The sequence below is a fragment of the Nematostella vectensis genome, chromosome 1, assembly GCF_932526225.1.
Source record: "Nematostella vectensis chromosome 1, jaNemVect1.1, whole genome shotgun sequence".
In the NCBI taxonomy this organism is placed as follows: domain Eukaryota; kingdom Metazoa; phylum Cnidaria; class Anthozoa; order Actiniaria; family Edwardsiidae; genus Nematostella; species Nematostella vectensis.
Window position 1 is genome coordinate 11,152,795 of NC_064034.1, and position 20,934 is coordinate 11,173,728.

The 20,934-nt window shown below is 39.1% G+C and overlaps 3 protein-coding genes and 1 long non-coding RNA gene across 5 annotated transcripts; 3 read left to right on the forward strand and 1 right to left on the reverse strand.

Moving 5' to 3' along the window:
* Positions 1-5,361: 5,361 nt before the first annotated feature.
* Positions 5,362-6,535, forward strand: LOC125563050. The gene has a single exon (XM_048727758.1). It carries the CDS (start codon positions 5,377-5,379, stop codon positions 6,352-6,354), a length of 978 nt encoding a protein of 325 aa, XP_048583715.1. The 5' UTR covers positions 5,362-5,376; the 3' UTR covers positions 6,355-6,535.
* Positions 6,536-6,678: 143 nt separating this feature from the next.
* Positions 6,679-11,252, forward strand: LOC116606654. The gene is made up of 2 exons (XR_004291976.2): positions 6,679-8,835; positions 11,101-11,252. It is a non-coding gene; the product is annotated as an uncharacterized LOC116606654 (long non-coding RNA).
* A 1,187-nt stretch (positions 11,253-12,439) lies between these two features.
* LOC116606653 lies at positions 12,440-14,704 on the forward strand. The gene is made up of 2 exons (XM_048727818.1): positions 12,440-12,631; positions 13,143-14,704. The coding sequence occupies exons 1-2, from the start codon at positions 12,618-12,620 to the stop codon at positions 14,077-14,079; spliced, it is 951 nt and encodes a 316-aa protein (XP_048583775.1). The 5' UTR covers positions 12,440-12,617; the 3' UTR covers positions 14,080-14,704.
* A 3,419-nt stretch (positions 14,705-18,123) lies between these two features.
* On the reverse strand, positions 18,124-19,826 carry LOC116621578. Of its 2 annotated transcripts, none has more exons than XM_032387455.2 (2): positions 19,682-19,826; positions 18,124-19,104 (listed from the first exon to the last, which is right to left on the reverse strand). In XM_032387455.2, exons 1-2 carry the CDS (start codon positions 19,682-19,684, stop codon positions 18,436-18,438), a joined length of 672 nt encoding a protein of 223 aa, XP_032243346.2. In that variant the 5' UTR covers positions 19,685-19,826; the 3' UTR covers positions 18,124-18,435. The 2 variants fall into 2 exon arrangements, 1 of the variants encoding a protein (XP_032243346.2); XR_007308139.1 differs by lacking the exon at positions 19,682-19,826 and adding an exon at positions 19,216-19,377 and having other exon boundaries at positions 19,076-19,104.
* Positions 19,827-20,934: the final 1,108 nt, after the last annotated feature.

Sequence of the window (20,934 nt, forward strand, 5' to 3'; positions counted from 1 at the left end):
TCATGCAAATATATGACTCAGGCACCCTATGGTTTTAGGCTGTTTTAGTTGTAGCGACTTGCAACATATAGAAAGTATGTTTGTAGGATGTTTCCATGCTCATATTGTATGTTTTGCATGCTTAATAAATTATTTTGTAAAATTCATACTCGGGTACCCTGTGGCACTGGTTTCTGCTTCTTTTTCAAAACCTTGCCTAGCTAATGGCTATAGAAGCCCTTCCTTGAGCAGTAGAGGGGGTCTAAATCAACTTTGTACCAAGTACTTCAAATTTTAATCAGTCAATCTTTTATTACAAAATATTCAAATTAGCAGGATACTGTCTACAACATTATTTTCCATGGACTTTACTTATATCATTTAGAATCAAATACCTATATAAACGAAGTTGTAGTTGTACTTGAAAAACATGATATTATTTACAGATGCATTAAATTCAAACTAGACAATTATGATTCAAAATACAGTTTATAATACAGCTGTTCTCTTTCTTTTTGAGAAAATATTTATTGCCCTGCCAAAATAAGAATGCAATTTGACAATATGCAGTTTAAAAGTTAAATAAGAGTGTAAGCTTAAGTAGTTATTAAGATATAAGTTAAATCACAAGAATTCTTTTGTAAACTTTATTTCGCTTCTTATTTCAGACACATTTTTTAAACGCCATCTATCTCAAAAAAACATAGCTAGGAATGTTGTCACGTCCATCAAATATTAGAGAGACCCAAAAATTTATTTTCAAAGCTAAGCGCTTTTGTTGTGCGAATGGGAGGTTTGGAATGTGAAAATGGCTGGATTAGACGAGCGAGTTTTAATGCTCAAAATGTATCGTTTTGCTTATTTATTGAAGGTAGGATGTTCCTGGTACTCTAATGCAAAGATACAAAGATAAATAAATCTGTCATCTTTACCGGTTCTACATTATTTTATGGCTACTTGCTCCAAGGCACGCCATGCATCGTGATAAAAACCCCTCTGAAAATCTTATCGATTTTTGCCACTAAAAATAAAATAAAATTTTGAGCTTTTTGCTAAAGACGAATAACAGAATTACAAGAAAAGTATTTTTCTTACCTATTATCGCCTTTTGAGGGATGTGGAAGCTCAAACTCGTAGGCAGGCGTAGTTAGAAAAAGCAATGGTGATGGCGGTGATTTGAATTTTTTATGGAGGTTCTCGGGGGCTCTTCACTCCAGGAGGTTGAGTGACAATGAGACCCCCCGCGAGGGCCCGGGGCTCGCCTTTTTATACCGGAACTCCGTGTTTAAAAGCCCGCGAACAATCTGCGATGTGATTGGCTGATACGGATAGCTTCAACCAATTAGGGAAGACAAGTAGAGAAGCCATTCAAATGTTTCTAGCGTATCAAAACCGGCCCGGATCCGTGTGAGCACTTCAGCAAACTGCCAGATTTTGTGCGGGTCCGTCTGAACAGGTGTTCCAGGTACAGTATTTGTGCGGACGAATATTCGTCCGGATCCGTGAGAACAGGGTCTTAGATACACTGAGGAGGTCGAGGTAGCTATAGTATGGCTAACCACGCATTCTTCCGCGCGATGTGTATGGTGTATATTCCAACGATGTGTATGGTGTATATTCCAACGATGTATATTCCAATGGAACTCTTTACCATCATAAATCCGAGCTTGTGATGATTTGTCTAACTTTAATCAAAAGTGAAGGCACTTCTTTTCCAGCACGCTTTGGATAAATATTTTAATAATCATTAAAAAAAAATTCCCTTTCTGCGGCCACTAAATTTTTTTATCGTTTCAAATCTTTATTTTTATAACATTTTAATATTGATTATAAACATGATAAATGAGGTTATACACAAATACATAAAGCAGATTTATACTACATTGCTATTTATATCATCCTTTATATTATTGTAAAGCGCTTTGGATCCTTAAGAGAAAAGCGCTATAAAAATCAACGTATTATTTTTGTTATGATTTATAGTGCACTCGCCTGGAAGCGTAAACCATCATTAACTAATCATTCACTTGAGATGTATACCGAAAGCAAATAAAACCTTGGCAACTTCGTTTCATACACACATTTAAAAGACAGATTATAAATCACCCGTCCCGTCTTGCATATGCTTGCATTGCGTACACGCGAATGATTTAATTAAAAATAAAGAAAGTGTTCGATGAAAAAATAGTATATAACAGGCATCCCTCTCCCTTTCGCACGCCCTTCTATACCCCTCCTCCTTCATTTCACTCTATTCTTCTTTAGACCCTCCCCGTTGATTCATCTCCCTCCTTCCCCTTCTATTCCTATTTCTTTTTCTTCCCTACATTCTTAACCCCTATTTCCATCTTCCTATACCTATTTCTTCCCCTATTTAAATCCCTTTTTCTTCCATTACTATTCCTCATTCATCTCTGTTTTTCCTACCTACATTCCTTTTCTTCGTTCCTCCCTCTCCATCTCAATATATTTATTTATCAACATACCGTAAATGATCTAATAATAGCCCCCGGCGTTTTTGTTCGATGGTCCAAAGGGGGCGTTCAATAGAAAGGAGGCGTTTATTAGAGAGGGGCGTTCTTTACAAACTACGACGGTATGACAAACCCAAGTATTAGTTTGAGCCTGCTGACATGACGGAAAATCCTGGAAAACGGGCAATTCCAGATAAAGAGAGAAGACACAATTACTTAAATGGCTATAGGGACGGTGCTGAATAACGTATGCGCATGCGCGTGCTCTGGCGAAAACAAGCGCGGTCGTAGTTTTAAAACATTCTAGAAAAGGGACGAAAGGCTGACTTCAGTCGCTGATTTGACTAACTGTACAGCATTAAAACCATACTGTACAAAAGATGACAGATTTGTTTGATAATGAGGGAGTCATAAAGAAAATTATAGCCTTAGGTTTGGTCTAGTTTTCTTAGCATTCGCCAAAATGTGACAGTTCGCCGGTAAAAAGCCGCCATTTCAAAACAAAAAGGATGGTTTAACCGCGCGGTACTAGAACTAGTCTTGCGTTTTTAAGCACTGGCGGCTATAGGTTCCTTGTTATAAGAACTGATTTTCAAAACACAAATAACGTGAAGCCGAAGTGCACATAACCAGATTTTGGCTTTTTAAGATAATTTTTCCTTGATTATCATTGCCCTGTGCATCAGTTCAGGGACGAAAAGCTCAAATTTCAATGACACTTTACAAAAAGTCGCATCAATCAAAAAAGTCGCACTATTTTGTTTGCTATAAGTTACTAAGTACTCAGAGAAATTCTCCGCCTTATTCGATGTGAAATGGGCTTATTTGAAGCTTCACGTCATGTGGATAGTGACCGGCTTTCTCAAAATTTGTTTTTTTCAGATCTCAGAGCCGAAGAGAGGACCTCGTAGACTCACTCGATTGCCTCGGACGGCAGACCTCAATCACGAGACAATACGTCATAATAAGGATCTGATTTTTAAAGAGTATTTTATTATGTATACTTATTTGATAATTAAACAGTGTTAGTGTGACAGCCTTTTTCTTTGGGCCTTCTTCTATTTTATGGGGTGCGTGTAGCTTATTGGATACTGTACGCTGCTAATGTGATTTACGGTGTTTTTAGATTAGTTCTTCTTCTCGCGATGTTATGGAAATAAAAATGGAGCTTGCACGTAATTGTTTCGGATCCCCACCTTATGTTCACAGTCTTAGTGAAATACTGCGAAAAGCAACATCTCTCCTTTTTTCAATTAATTGTGAAGTACTTTTGTGTAGAAGTATTTATAAACGAACCCGCGCACAACATTATTAATAATCTATTGTACTGATTACGGTTTTACAAAATTTAAGACTGAGGCATCTGTTCATGAACTTATAGCGTTCTGTTCTTACACATATTTTTGGTCCCTCTTTATACTCAAACTCCTATTTATTTTTTATTCCGTGTGTGGGGAAAAAAAGAGATCGCCGATGTCTAAACGGGATTATAAGCAGGCACGTTCCCAGGATTGCCAGAGAGGGATTGCGTAGTCATAGGTATCGTATAGAAAAGCGTATTATTTTAAGTTTCCTTCATAAGAAATTACGATATTACCCAATTTTTGGCCGCTGGGGGGGGGGGAGTGCACGCACCCCTCTGTGTACGCGCACGAATAGCAGCTCTCAATCGTGAAGAATTTTTAAAATCGCGAAGGATTTTAAAAATCATGAACGATTTCAAAAATCTTGAAGGATTTCCAAAATCGTGAAGGTTTTTTAAAATCGTGAAAGATTTTAAAAATCGTGAAGGATTTCCAAAATCGTGAAGGATTTTAAAAATCGTGAAGGATTTCCAAAATCGTGAAGGGTTCTTAAAATCGTGAAGGATTATTGAAATCGTTCACGATGGCCCAGGACGGTGAACTGATCCAGTGCAGTGGGGTTCTAATTTCAGTCAGGATCATATAAATTATAGCCTGCTTAGCAAGTGATTCATGACATTGAGCAAGAAGCTACTAAATGACCAGTGTTGATTAAGCAAGAAGGCGATTACATTTTATTTATACGGAATTCCTACGTCGTTTGCTTTTATAAGCTTGGAGGGAGGGAAGCGGGTTAGGGTAAGGGGTCAGAGGTGCGTTCAATGCAAATTTGTAAACTTAGGAAGGGCGTTCATTAGATAAGAGGCGTTCTTTAAGGGGCGTTGATAAGATCATTCGATCATTCACGGTAGCCAAATATTTATGTGTTTCTGCTCCCAGTGCCAGGTACTGGCGGAAGTCAGATCGAGGCCAAGCTGAACAAGCCCACGACTGGTACTGCAAGAAGACTTCCTCGGGTTATTTCACCTTGTGGCCGCATAAGGGCTTTCTAGTTCCTCTCACGATCAACTGCTGGATGGATAACATGAGGTTGGACATATTCGTTTTACGTAAAAACTAATAGAGAAAATGAGGTTTGATATGTGCATTTTACATTAAAAAACTAAAAGATAACATGAGGTTTGGTATATGCATTTTTACATAAAAAAAAAACTAGAAGAAAAAATGTGACCCCCCTAAATCGGCGCCCCAAAAAACGTAGCCCCCCTACATATCCGCCCCCCCCCCCCCTCCCCAACCCAGTAATAAATGACCGCTCCCTTATGATTCTTAGACGGTCTTGCGGGTCACCTGGATACACCAAGTACAGGCCGGCCCAGTTCGCTAACACTTATCATTTTTGGCATCAGTTTACCCTGGTTCTCGATGGCTACTGAATAGAGAGACACTCGAGGCTCTGGAACCGGGGTAGCATCAGTTTAGCATCACAAAATAATCCACGAGATGAAATCGAGATGCTTTCGGCCATCTGCCTTTAGTAGAAGGAGAAGCATGATAGTTCTCATGTCATTAGTCTTATCATCTTTTTTCTTCATTAATCATAGGCAAAAAGGCTCACAATGGTCGGAGAAACGCCAGTACCACGAAGTACAACAAAATTAATTTATCTCGTTCAAACGGCGGTGTGTATTCCGCCGAGACTGCTCGAATCTGGGGGATTTGGTGACGCTCACAGCTGCGATTGCGATGTGATTGTGCTGAGTTACAAGCGTAAATGCGGCAACGTACCACCTTCCCATGTCGCCTACACTTTCAAAGAGAAAATATCTTGGAGCGCGGGGAGAAATCTACTCTATTATTTATCGACAAGTCGCCAAAAGCAGTACCTATATTACAATTTCATGGATGATGACGTACAATTATCGTACAGAAATCGCTTCTTGTCTGAAGAGCGCAGCATTCCTCCTATGAGAGCTTTTGAGCAGTTCTTGGTTAAGAAAAGACCAGCAGTAGGAACCGCTAATTACCAAATTCATCACTCCGCAGAAGATATGCTACAAAAACGGCGTCGACTATGTCCTAAATGGAAATCAAGCAACAACTCTGAAAAGGTAGACTACGTACCAGTCACGCACTTTGACGCGTGCTTCAACGCTTTCCATCGGGACGCAATACACTATTTAATACCATATCCCACGGATTACGATGATATCTGCTGGTGGCACAGCCAGAGATACGTTATTACTGCAGCCGAACTCGTGTTTCGAGGTCATGTGTGGATATACGCACCAGTGGTAATTGCGGTTAATTCACAGCATAGTGACTACCCTCGAGACGACCGCAACGCCTCTAAGGTATGGAGTGAGCTAGTACGTCGAGTAGCGCGCACATTACCCGCCGAGTATCAGCGCAGTCAGCTCGTCCGCCGTTTTACCGAGAACCCGGAGCAGTACGTCGAGACTTCGCGCGCGGTTTGTTTTGATCTACCACCGCTACATCCAGTGGAGCCGTACGCTCATTTTACAGTGACAGGTATCCCCCGGGGGGGGAGGGGAGCTGTGGCTCGGAGGCCTGGCTCCTCGGGTGCGCTTGGTTAGGCGGTTACCAAGCTATCCGATACCTGTAAGTATATTCTACCGAAAGGTGTGACAGGTATCCCCCGGGGGGGGATAGGGGATTCAGGTTCCCTTTATAAAGAAATGATACCACTTCTACCAGAATCCTTTACGATACCACTTCTACCAGAATCCTTTACGATACCACTTCTACCAGAATCCTTTACGATACCACTTCTACCAGAATCCTTTACGATACCACTTCTACCAGAATCCTTTACTTCCCTTACTAGAAGAACAGATCTGTTTTGAAAAATCGTGAATATTCATGTTGAATCTAATATCGTTAGATCGAGGTAATTATACATTTCTCTTTAATTCCGCTGGGAGAAAGAAACGTCAACGTAAAATCGAAGTTATCGTTCAATATCTTAAATCTAGGTTCCGCTTTTCGTTCTTTTCCCATTTCAACCACAGAAGTCTTTTACAAATAAGCAGGGGGGGGGGGATCCAGGCAAAGACAACAGCGATAACTAATTGTTACTCGCTTGGGTTTACAAACGCATTGTCACCGGATTACTTCTGGTAGATTACGTAACAATCTACCATGATTTTAACAGGGAACGCGAAATATTTCAAAATTACGAAAGCAGTGTGTCTATTGGAAGTTTCTTTGAGGATGTTCGATTGGTAATCTAGAACGGATGGCCTGTTAAATAGCGCGGATTCTAATAGATTCTATTGTCTTTTAACTGTTGAGGTTTCTGTCGCACTTTCAATGAAGGACTGCAATTGCTAAAATTGCATCTTTTCATAATAAGTAAGCATAGCGTCCTGCTCAAACATTCTCTGAATATTTATCTGAGTCCTTCATGCAAATATATGACTCAGGCACCCTATGGTTTTAGGCTGTTTTAGTTGTAGCGACTTGCAACATATAGAAAGTATGTTTGTAGGATGTTTCCATGCTCATATTGTATGTTTTGCATGCTTAATAAATTATTTTGTAAAATTCATACTCGGGTACCCTGTGGCACTGGTTTCTGCTTCTTTTTCAAAACCTTGCCTAGCTAATGGCTATAGAAGCCCTTCCTTGAGCAGTAGAGGGGGTCTAAATCAACTTTGTACCAAGTACTTCAAATTTTAATCAGTCAATCTTTTATTACAAAATATTCAAATTAGCAGGATACTGTCTACAACATTATTTTCCATGGACTTTACTTATATCATTTAGAATCAAATACCTATATAAACGAAGTTGTAGTTGTACTTGAAAAACATGATATTATTTACAGATGCATTAAATTCAAACTAGACAATTATGATTCAAAATACAGTTTATAATACAGCTGTTCTCTTTCTTTTTGAGAAAATATTTATTGCCCTGCCAAAATAAGAATGCAATTTGACAATATGCAGTTTAAAAGTTAAATAAGAGTGTAAGCTTAAGTAGTTATTAAGATATAAGTTAAATCACAAGAATTCTTTTGTAAACTTTATTTCGCTTCTTATTTCAGACACATTTTTTAAACGCCATCTATCTCAAAAAAACATAGCTAGGAATGTTGTCACGTCCATCAAATATTAGAGAGACCCAAAAATTTATTTTCAAAGCTAAGCGCTTTTGTTGTGCGAATGGGAGGTTTGGAATGTGAAAATGGCTGGATTAGACGAGCGAGTTTTAATGCTCAAAATGTATCGTTTTGCTTATTTATTGAAGGTAGGATGTTCCTGGTACTCTAATGCAAAGATACAAAGATAAATAAATCTGTCATCTTTACCGGTTCTACATTATTTTATGGCTACTTGCTCCAAGGCACGCCATGCATCGTGATAAAAACCCCTCTGAAAATCTTATCGATTTTTGCCACTAAAAATAAAATAAAATTTTGAGCTTTTTGCTAAAGACGAATAACAGAATTACAAGAAAAGTATTTTTCTTACCTATTATCGCCTTTTGAGGGATGTGGAAGCTCAAACTCGTAGGCAGGCGTAGTTAGAAAAAGCAATGGTGATGGCGGTGATTTGAATTTTTTATGGAGGTTCTCGGGGGCTCTTCACTCCAGGAGGTTGAGTGACAATGAGACCCCCCGCGAGGGCCCGGGGCTCGCCTTTTTATACCGGAACTCCGTGTTTAAAAGCCCGCGAACAATCTGCGATGTGATTGGCTGATACGGATAGCTTCAACCAATTAGGGAAGACAAGTAGAGAAGCCATTCAAATGTTTCTAGCGTATCAAAACCGGCCCGGATCCGTGTGAGCACTTCAGCAAACTGCCAGATTTTGTGCGGGTCCGTCTGAACAGGTGTTCCAGGTACAGTATTTGTGCGGACGAATATTCGTCCGGATCCGTGAGAACAGGGTCTTAGATACACTGAGGAGGTCGAGGTAGCTATAGTATGGCTAACCACGCATTCTTCCGCGCGATGTGTATGGTGATGATGGCCGTGATGGTGGAAGTGCGCGGATGCGAGATGGCCAAGTACCGTTCTACCGCTAAAGTCAAGACCCCAGTTATAATTGGTAAGTACACTTGTTTCGCGAGCTCGCCTTATAGCGATTTCAGAACCATCTTTCTATTAGGGGCCATAGTTAGCACGGGGGCAGAGAGGGGGAGCTGCCCCCTTTAGAACACGAATTTCACAAACCACATATGAAAGAATAGCTCCCGAAACAAATAAAAGAAAAATCTGAGTCTTGTCCCACTGATCATAATAATAAGAAGAAATGAGATGATATAAACTAAAAATTAACTGAAAAAAGTACAATATATAAATCGTACTTTCTTCGGTAAACGCTACACGTCTTGTAATTTGTTATGCGAACTCCGTAGGTATCGTGATTTTTGCAGACATATATTGGTTGCTAATCAAATCTATTTTTCACAGAGCAAATAGATTTTAAGCTTTGCTCCTTGCGTCTTTCAAGGTCGTCAATGGCCTTGCCCCACCTACTTAACTGACCTACTCACTCCATATAAACCAACAATAAATCTACGCCCTTCTTCGAAAAACATATATTAACAAATCCTAGATATCATCGATGTATATTCCAACGATGTATATTCCAATGGAACTCTTTACCATCATAAATCCGAGCTTGTGATGATTTGTCTAACTTTAATCAAAAGTGAAGGCACTTCTTTTCCAGCACGCTTTGGATAAATATTTTAATAATCATTAAAAAAAAATTCCCTTTCTGCGGCCACTAAATTTTTTTATCGTTTCAGATCTTTATTTTTATAACATTTTAATATTGATTATAAACATGATAAATGAGGTTATACACAAATACATAAAGCAGATTTATACTACATTGCTATTTATATCATCCTTTATATTATTGTAAAGCGCTTTGGATCCTTAAGAGAAAAGCGCTATAAAAATCAACGTATTATTTTTGTTATGATTTATAGTGCACTCGCCTGGAAGCGTAAACCATCATTAACTAATCATTCACTTGAGATGTATACCGAAAGCAAAAAAAACCTTGGCAACTTCGTTTCATACACACATTTAAAAGACAGATTATAAATCACCCGTCCCGTCTTGCATATGCTTGCATTGCGTACACGCGAATGATTTAATTAAAAATAAAGAAAGTGTTCGATGAAAAAATAGTATATAACAGGCACCCCTCTCCCTTTCGCACGCCCTTCTATACCCCTCCTCCTTCATTTCACTCTATTCTTCTTTAGACCCTCCCCGTTGATTCATCTCCCTCCTTCCCCTTCTATTCCTATTTCTTTTTCTTCCCTACATTCTTAACCCCTATTTCCATCTTCCTATACCTATTTCTTCCCCTATTTAAATCCCTTTTTCTTCCATTACTATTCCTCATTCATCTCTGTTTTTCCTACCTACATTCCTTTTCTTCGTTCCTCCCTCTCCATCTCAATATATTTATTTATCAACATACCGTAAATGATCTAATAATAGCCCCCGGCGTTTTTGTTCGATGGTCCAAAGGGGGCGTTCAATAGAAAGGAGGCGTTTATTAGAGAGGGGCGTTCTTTACAAACTACGACGGTATGACAAACCCAAGTATTAGTTTGAGCCTGCTGACATGACGGAAAATCCTGGAAAACGGGCAATTCCAGATAAAGAGAGAAGACACAATTACTTAAATGGCTATAGGGACGGTGCTGAATAACGTATGCGCATGCGCGTGCTCTGGCGAAAACAAGCGCGGTCGTAGTTTTAAAACATTCTAGAAAAGGGACGAAAGGCTGACTTCAGTCGCTGATTTGACTAACTGTACAGCATTAAAACCATACTGTACAAAAGATGACAGATTTGTTTGATAATGAGGGAGTCATAAAGAAAATTATAGCCTTAGGTTTGGTCTAGTTTTCTTAGCATTCGCCAAAATGTGACAGTTCGCCGGTAAAAAGCCGCCATTTCAAAACAAAAAGGATGGTTTAACCGCGCGGTACTAGAACTAGTCTTGCGTTTTTAAGCACTGGCGGCTATAGGTTCCTTGTTATAAGAACTGATTTTCAAAACACAAATAACGTGAAGCCGAAGTGCACATAACCAGATTTTGGCTTTTTAAGATAATTTTTCCTTGATTATCATTGCCCTGTGCATCAGTTCAGGGACGAAAAGCTCAAATTTCAATGACACTTTACAAAAAGTCGCATCAATCAAAAAAGTCGCACTATTTTGTTTGCTATAAGTTACTAAGTACTCAGAGAAATTCTCCGCCTTATTCGATGTGAAATGGGCTTATTTGAAGCTTCACGTCATGTGGATAGTGACCGGCTTTCTCAAAATTTGTTTTTTTCAGATCTCAGAGCCGAAGAGAGGACCTCGTAGACTCACTCGATTGCCTCGGACGGCAGACCTCAATCACGAGACAATACGTCATAATAAGGATCTGATTTTTAAAGAGTATTTTATTATGTATACTTATTTGATAATTAAACAGTGTTAGTGTGACAGCCTTTTTCTTTGGGCCTTCTTCTATTTTATGGGGTGCGTGTAGCTTATTGGATACTGTACGCTGCTAATGTGATTTACGGTGTTTTTAGATTAGTTCTTCTTCTCGCGATGTTATGGAAATAAAAATGGAGCTTGCACGTAATTGTTTCGGATCCCCACCTTATGTTCACAGTCTTAGTGAAATACTGCGAAAAGCAACATCTCTCCTTTTTTCAATTAATTGTGAAGTACTTTTGTGTAGAAGTATTTATAAACGAACCCGCGCACAACATTATTAATAATCTATTGTACTGATTACGGTTTTACAAAATTTAAGACTGAGGCATCTGTTCATGAACTTATAGCGTTCTGTTCTTACACATATTTTTGGTCCCTCTTTATACTCAAACTCCTATTTATTTTTTATTCCGTGTGTGGGGAAAAAAAGAGATCGCCGATGTCTAAACGGGATTATAAGCAGGCACGTTCCCAGGATTGCCAGAGAGGGATTGCGTAGTCATAGGTATCGTATAGAAAAGCGTATTATTTTAAGTTTCCTTCATAAGAAATTACGATATTACCCAATTTTTGGCCGCTGGGGGGGGGGGGAGTGCACGCACCCCTCTGTGTACGCGCACGAATAGCAGCTCTCAATCGTGAAGAATTTTTAAAATCGCGAAGGATTTTAAAAATCATGAACGATTTCAAAAATCTTGAAGGATTTCCAAAATCGTGAAGGATTTCCAAAATCGTGAAGGTTTTTTAAAATCGTGAAAGATTTTAAAAATCGTGAAGGATTTCCAAAATCGTGAAGGATTTTAAAAATCGTGAAGGATTTCCAAAATCGTGAAGGGTTCTTAAAATCGTGAAGGATTATTGAAATCGTTCACGATGGCCCAGGACGGTGAACTGATCCAGTGCAGTGGGGTTCTAATTTCAGTCAGGATCATATAAATTATAGCCTGCTTAGCAAGTGATTCATGACATTGAGCAAGAAGCTACTAAATGACCAGTGTTGATTAAGCAAGAAGGCGATTACATTTTATTTATACGGAATTCCTACGTCGTTTGCTTTTATAAGCTTGGAGGGAGGGAAGCGGGTTAGGGTAAGGGGTCAGAGGTGCGTTCAATGCAAATTTGTAAACTTAGGAAGGGCGTTCATTAGATAAGAGGCGTTCTTTAAGGGGCGTTGATAAGATCATTCGATCATTCACGGTAGCCAAATATTTATGTGTTTCTGCTCCCAGTGCCAGGTACTGGCGGAAGTCAGATCGAGGCCAAGCTGAACAAGCCCACGACTGGTACTGCAAGAAGACTTCCTCGGGTTATTTCACCTTGTGGCCGCATAAGGGCTTTCTAGTTCCTCTCACGATCAACTGCTGGATGGATAACATGAGGTTGGACATATTCGTTTTACGTAAAAACTAATAGAGAAAATGAGGTTTGATATGTGCATTTTACATTAAAAAACTAAAAGATAACATGAGGTTTGGTATATGCATTTTTACATAAAAAAAAAAACTAGAAGAAAAAATGTGACCCCCCTAAATCGGCGCCCCAAAAAACGTAGCCCCCCTACATATCCGCCCCCCCCCCCCCAACCCAGTAATAAATGACCGCTCCCTTATGATTCTTAGACGGTCTTGCGGGTCACCTGGATACACCAAGTACAGGCCGGCCCAGTTCGCTAACACTTATCATTTTTGGCATCAGTTTACCCTGGTTCTCGATGGCTACTGAATAGAGAGACACTCGAGGCTCTGGAACCGGGGTAGCATCAGTTTAGCATCACAAAATAATCCACGAGATGAAATCGAGATGCTTTCGGCCATCTGCCTTTAGTAGAAGGAGAAGCATGATAGTTCTCATGTCATTAGTCTTATCATCTTTTTTCTTCATTAATCATAGGCAAAAAGGCTCACAATGGTCGGAGAAACGCCCAGTACCACGAAGTACAACAAAATTAATTTATCTCGTTCAAACGGCGGTGTGTATTCCGCCGAGACTGCTCGAATCTGGGGGATTTGGTGACGCTCACAGCTGCGATTGCGATGTGATTGTGCTGAGTTACAAGCGTAAATGCGGCAACGTACCACCTTCCCATGTCGCCTACACTTTCAAAGAGAAAATATCTTGGAGCGCGGGGAGAAATCTACTCTATTATTTATCGACAAGTTGCCAAAAGCAGTACCTATATTACATTTTCATGGATGATGACGTACAATTATCGTACAGAAATCGCTTCGTGTCTGAAGAGCGCAGCATTTCTCCTATGAGAGCTTTTGAGCAGTTCTTGGTTAAGAAAAGACCAGCAGTAGGAACCGCTAATTACCAAATTCATCACTCCGCAGAAGATATGCTACAAAAACGGCGTCGACTATGTCCTAAATGGAAATCAAGCAACAACTCTGAAAAGTTAGACTACGTACCAGTCACGCACTTTGACGCGTGCTTCAACGCTTTCCATCGGGACGCAATACACTATTTAATACCATATCCCACGGATTACGATGATATCTGCTGGTGGCACAGCCAGAGATACGTTATTACTGCAGCCGAACTCGTGTTTCGAGGTCATGTGTGGATATACGCACCAGTGGTAATTGCGGTTAATTCACAGCATAGTGACTACCCTCGAGACGACCGCAACGCCTCTAAGGTATGGAGTGAGCTAGTACGTCGAGTAGCGCGCACATTACCCGCCGAGTATCAGCGCAGTCAGCTCGTCCGCCGTTTTACCGAGAACCCGGAGCAGTACGTCGAGACTTCGCGCGCGGTTTGTTTTGATCTACCACCACTCCATCCAGTAGAGCCGTACGCTCATTTTACAGCATCAGTTATATAAAACGCGTTCCTGGCTTAGGGGATTCATAAGCCTTTACATCCCACCTGTTGTTCTTCCAAGGGAACCACTTGCGCTGGTGGGGAAGTGGAATAATGTTTTGTCAACAGGGTGTTCGATACCCTAAGCAAGGGCGGAAGGAACAGTGTTGGCTGAATTCTGATAATAAACTACGAATTTTCCTCTAATTTGGCTGAAATGTTGTGATCTGAGCTACTACCCCTTGGCTCAGATTACTCATCCTCAGGGACCCAGGGCGTCACGGAGGTCAGAGGAGGCGAGGGCGGGGGAGGGGAGGGGAGAAAGAAGAGGGGTCTTTTCTCCCCTCCCTCTATGCCGCGCTTGCCTCCTCTGATCTCCGTGGCGCCCTCGGTCCCCGAGGATGGCGCGAACTGTCCCCGAAACCTGACCGACTAAATTTATTCATTTTTGGTTTATTATCAGAATTTAGCCTAACAAACACTGTTCCTACCGCCATTGTTGTAGCAAGTTCGTGTTAATTATCAACTTAAATCAACAATTAATTAATCAGCTAATTATCAACAAAATAATAATATTGTAACTGTACTCTGTAAGACTGTACAGTTGCGTAAGACTGTACAGTTCGATTAAATGTACTGTACATTTGTGGTGTCTTGTTGATAGACAGAATCTGTAATATTGCTGTATCGCGGTAAAAATTGAAAATCTTGGGAAAACATTCATTTTTTTCATTCATTCATTTTTTTTTTTTATTTTGCACTATTTTGAATAAGATAAAGAATATTTGGATACAGGTAGAAAAAAGGGGAAGTTAACTATTTACGGTACTTAAGAAGAAAAAAAAAATTTAAGGTGCGCAGTGACCATAGAAGCATAAGCTTTCGAGATGGTCACTGCCACAGTCAGATTTCGAGGGTCTTACAGGATATTATTATAATATTATTATAATATTATTATTATTATTATTTTTTTTTTTTTTTTTTTTTTACAATATATAATATATACATAAACAAAATATAATATTTTAGAGTGAGGAAAAGTAAATCTGGCCAGGGTGGATCAATATTAATTCTGATTATTTAATAAATGCAATTTCAGTTGTTCTATGAAGGAATTGTAAGGTAAGGACTTAATGCAATTTGGTATTTTTTCCCAAAATCTAGAAGACATGGCTGTAAATTTAGTTAATCCATAATTGGTTTTGGAAGCTGGCCTAAAGAGATTGCCTTTGGAAGCATATCTGGTATTATGTGAGTGAACTTGAGTGGCAGGCAGGATTAGATTACATAATGGCTTAGGCATAGTATCAGGAAAGTGTTGGAGCTTATAAACAAGAGATGATATCCTTAGATTATGTATGTTATCAAGATTCAGGATCCTAAGCAGTTGGTAATAATTCGATGGACTTTCCCTTTGGGGAGCAAAGAAAATAGAGCGAATGCATTTATTCTGCTTCGTTTTGATAGGGCGAAGCCGTGTTTGGCTTGCCGAGCCCCAGCTCATTATACCATAAGAAATATATGGGTAAATTAAATTATAGTATAGTTGTGTTAAAGTAGTCAGGGGAAGAAAATAACGTAACTTGGAAATGATTCCAAGATTTTTTGCGAGGCATTTATTAACATGATTTAGTTGTGAATTCCATTTGAGATGTTCATCAATAAAGACACCTAAGTATTTTATGTTGTTAGTATTCTTTATACCATATGCTGTTAAGTCAATAGAAACACTTTTTCTGGGGGAGGTGACAGTGATATGATGTGTTTTCTTAAAATTAATGGACAACTTGTTAGCGTTACAGTATTTGATGACATTGTCTAATTCACTATTAACAGTGGTTTCTAAATCTTTGGGGTTTTTTGAAGTATAAAATAGATTTGTATCATCTGCAAATATTCTAAATTTCAGTTTCTTAGAAGAGTTGGGGAGATCATTAATATATAAGAGGAATAATAAGGGACCAAGGGTAGATCCTTGAGGAACTCCGCAAGAGATTGGTAGCATAGATGATTCCGCATTGCCAATTTTGACAAACTGATGACGATTAGAGAGATAACTAGAAAACCATTTTGCGGGGGTTCCCCTGACTCCATATTTGTACATTTTAGCTAATAAGATGTCGTGGTTAATAGTATCAAATGCCTTTGAAAAATCTAAGAAAATAGCACATGTAGTCATACCTTGGTCAATAGAAGACTTGAGGGTCTCAACAGTTTCTAATATGGCATGTTCGGTTGAATGGCCTTTCCGAAATCCAAATTGAAATTCAAATAAAATTTTATGTTTTTCAAGAAAAAAAATCAGCTGGTTGTAGATAAGCTTCTCAAGAATCTTGCTAAATGAACAGATTATTGATATTGGTCTATAATTCCCTGGTTCAGTGGCATCCCCACTTTTATATATAGGAGTAACCCTTGAGATTTTGAAAATATCAGGGACTTCACCACTTGCTATAGATTCATTATAAATGGCAGTAAAGGGAGAGGCTAGGATGGATGCTGACAATTTTATAAATTTATTAGGAATAGTAATATATGATTTATTTTCATTAAGAGATGCAAAAAGTAAAAAAACCTGTGCTTCTGAAACTGGAGACATAACAAAAGAAGAAGTTGTAGATTGTTTAATATAGGATGTAGGAGATATGGATTTGTCATCTTTAATTTGGGAAGCTAGATTGGTTCCTACATTTGTAAAAAATTTGTTCAACTGATCAGCAATATCAGAAGGATTGGTAAACGACCTATTTCCTGAAGTAATGCGACTAGGAGCACTTTGCCCCTTTGTTTTCCTTTGTATCAGCTTGCCGATTAATTTCCAGGTAGCTTTGAGGTTGTTTTTACAGCTAATAAATTGAGAATGGAAATATTCCTTTTTACTTTTGTTGAGAAGATGTGATAAAGTATTAGAATATTGCTTGTATGCTATTACTTTTTCTTGGTTTTTGCTAAAAAAGTGACTTCGGTACATTTTTTGCTTGTGCTTTATTGATTTTAAGATGCCATTGGTAATCCATGGTTTACTAAGTTGTCTTTTTTTTGCACGAGAGGCAATTTTCATTGGTGCATGTTTATCGATAACAGAATGGATGGCATGAATTGTGTCTTCAGTTTTTTCATTTAATGTTTTAGTTGATTGGTGAAGGGAATTCCAATCAAGCTGGTTCATATCATACAAGAAATTTTCACTATTAAATTTAGAAAAATCTCTAAAAAAATCTCTAAAACAGATCTTTGGAGAACAGTAGTTTTGTCCGCATGTAGTCCTCTGTAGTCAAACAGTCTGGAAAATCAAAAGTGACATCATTAACCGACAAGACGCTCAGCCAATAGAAGCCAGGGAACGAGGCTAGGAGAACAAACTTGTTTCGTAAATCAAGAATATCGTTGTATCCAATATCGTTAGATCAAGGTAATTACACATTTCTCTTTAATTCCGCCGGGAGAAAGATACGCCATCGTAAAATCGGAGGTCATCGTAAAATCCAGTACCAGTCTCTTAGTGCCTGGGTTCTAGTCAAACAAGGGTCGCCATGTCAACGGTAAATCTACCATCCGCTTTGTTGTGTGTGCTACTTATTTCGATTTATTCCTAACAACTCCTTCAATACCCGCCAGAACTTAAACCAGAAATTTAGTTATTAAGCGCTCCCTTGCCCGTTAAGCCCTCCAGTTACCTTGAGGTGTCCATAGCCCAAATATGTCCCCTATCGGTATGGAGCTGAGGTTACATGTCATATTCGTTGAGTACCATACCTGTTAAAAATAAACATGCTAGCGTAAAAAAAATAGAGACCAAGGAAAAGAAAAGAGAAGAGAAACAAGAAAACAAATGTTAACGTAAAAAAGAACAAAAAGGAAAACTAGCAAAACGCCAATATTATTAAGAATCTTGATTTATCTTTCTCTTTGTAATTGTAAAAGAGTGCATGTAGCCTCAGTATGTTTCACTATTTGTATTAAAAATCATTTGTTGTTGTTGCTGTCAAACTACTATCTGACAGGTTTTTTTTATTGTTATGAAACTTAAGGGAGATATTGGCGTGATAATCAAGGCAACTCAAAATGCAGCTTTGGAGGTATTTATTATGCCATTTCTATAATCAATAATAATCATTTATAATAGAACAAAGGATCATGGAAGGATACAAAAGTGATGAAATAAAATTTCTTAAAAATGCCATAAATATTGTCATAACAGAAGCTTTCCATTGTATTAAAAGCAAGATAAATTACAATTAAAAATCATTTATAAATCATTTAGTGAAAAAATTCAGATTTATAGTAAAGAACTTAAAAGTCTTGATAACCATAGTATAATAGCATAAAGTCCAAATAGTGAAATCCAAAGTCTGCTATCTGCGTAAGAGCGGCCGCTTTACTCCTTGAATTGGTTCCTCATCGGGTGATCCTCAGGAACCTTTTCCCTAAACGCCACGACAATCGGCCACAGGGGGCCCAGCTCCACCTCAGCCTGCCTGATCTCTTCCATACTCCTTCCCTGAAAGAACACGAAGCACGCCATTGCTTCCATTGTCTTGGCGAACTCTTCCTCCTCGTCAATTGGCTCGTCCTCCTCGAGTTGCTTCTCCATGTTGATGGCGTTGACAGTCACTTCTGGTTCACGCTTTGAAATGGATTTGTCTTCAGCTTTCGTCAACTCAGGCTGGCTACAAGCCATGTCAGCATTCTTGTGCTCGACAGTTTCGGCATTGTTGTTGCCATTTGTATGTTCCTCGTTATCGCCTTCAGAGTCGGGCTTGATGGAGACACAAAGAGTTTCATTCTCCAAAAATGACTGGACTTCCTCTCCAAAGGCAGCGACCTCAGTGCTTTCCAGCTTAACAGCGGTAGCATCGCTCTTCTTGTTGCAAAGTCCTTCCCAAGCATCAGTCGATTCACCACTGATTTGGTCGTCGTCCTTTGCGATAAGAAGTGACGCCTCCGTCTCTACCCACGCGCTGGCGACTTGCTGCTTCTTAACAGATGACACCTGGTTAGACTCCGCTACCGCGAGTTTCTCCCCATCGGAGCTTGAAACATTTTCCTGTGAACAGAGGAAGAAATGAATATGACTGACCATAGTTCATGAGGTGCGAGCACGCATCAATACGCGCGACCGTGCGCGTGCCCTCTTTCTTCTCGTCACTTGTCTCACCTCATCTCCGCACCAGTACTTGTACCCATAATACCCGAGGGCCACCCCGCCGAGTGCTAGCACGCCAATCGTAGCGCAGCGCCAGTAATTTGGCATTTTTCAAGAGATATATTCGTAGATACCTGAACTGCAAAAGAGTTTCCTGGAATAGTACTTAGGTTAATGAATTCTTAATTAGGTATTATGACGTAAAACTAAATGAAAAAAACTAAACTCAGCGCGCGCTGTATGCTGGCATGTAGCATTTGGGTTTTTTTCTCTTAGGAATTGTTTTTTTAAGAAACGGTATTCTTACTGCTCCAATAAACAGTTATATAAGGTCCAGTAGATAATTAAAAGTTAGGGACATATACATATGGCTATATTGATTAAATCGAGCACAGCCTTCAGAGCAAAATTAAATTCCTGTAAGGGCATTTATTCAAAAGATATCCCCTCTCCCCTTGGGTATTTCTAAATGACCTACCATTTGGAAGATATTAACAGTAGAGACTAGTGGTGGTGCGTTAAATCATTTCGTTTATCCAAGCTAATAGTAGGAGCCTTTTTTCTCTCTTTGATCACATTATGCACGGTGTTACCCACCTTCGTCACGCCATTGCGTTACTCACGCTTGTCAGACTCAGATACGAGGTCACGCTATGCATTGCGTTTATCACCCTTGTCACACTCGGGTACTAAGTCACGCTATGCATTGCGTTACTCACCCTTGTCACACTCGGGTACTAAGTCACGCTATGCATTGCGTTACTCACCCTTGTCAGACTCAGATATGAAGTCACGCTATGCATTGCGTTAATTACCTTCATCATGCTCAGGTACGTGGTCACGCTATGCATTGCGTTACTCACCTTCATCGCGTACAAACACCAGCAACAGATAACAGTAGCGATAATTTCGATTATGCTACTTTGACGCATGTTAGTTTCGAATTCATTTTATTCTTTATTGTACTTTTCAAGATTTTTCAAGTCTTCCCGTATATTTTTACACAAGAATACATATCGATATCTCACACCCTATAGCGCAGCTACTTTATATGTTTAGAGTCAACAAAACGGAAATCCAAATGCAAAACGTTAAGGGCCTATGGTGCTATCTCGTTGCTACGAAACTCCGTTGCTACTAAAGGGAAAAGCGCTACATTTGGTCAAATAGACTAAAATCACAATTTGCCTGCCACAGTGTTTAGCGCGTTTGACTCGTAAGCAAGCGTTCCGGGTTCAATTCCCGGTCGAGTAGCCTTTTTTTTTTCTTCGAAACTCCAGCTCTAATTTTCCTTTTTCTTTTTTCCAAGAGATTGAAATAAACTTTCGACATTTTGTAGAGAAAAAATACAATTTTCATATGTTTTTCGAGAATAAAAATAGATGGTGAAAAAACAAGATAGCGGCCATTTCCGCGCGAGAAAAATACGTTAATTTTGAACATTTTACAACAAGTGTGATTTTTTTTTTCAATCAAACCATTGATATTACCATTCCTAACAACTTAGCGCATGGGATTTTTGATTTTTGAAGAAATGAGAAAGTTATTACCAAATATGTGGTTTACGAAGAACATAAAAATTCGCTATTTCTCGCGGTATCAAAATTTCGCAAATCCGATGCGTGAACTTTTAGAAAAAAGTAATGTTAAAATATTTCTGCAAAAAAAATAATGTTAGATTTGAACAGTAGCTTCTCCGACACGTTTTTCTGTTCTGGGTCACGTGACCAT

What these genes read in the sequence shown, in the direction of transcription:
- LOC125563050 (XM_048727758.1), top strand. Translation starts at nt 5,377, where the DNA reads ATGGTCGGAGAAACGCCAGTACCACGAAGTACAACAAAATTAATTTAT.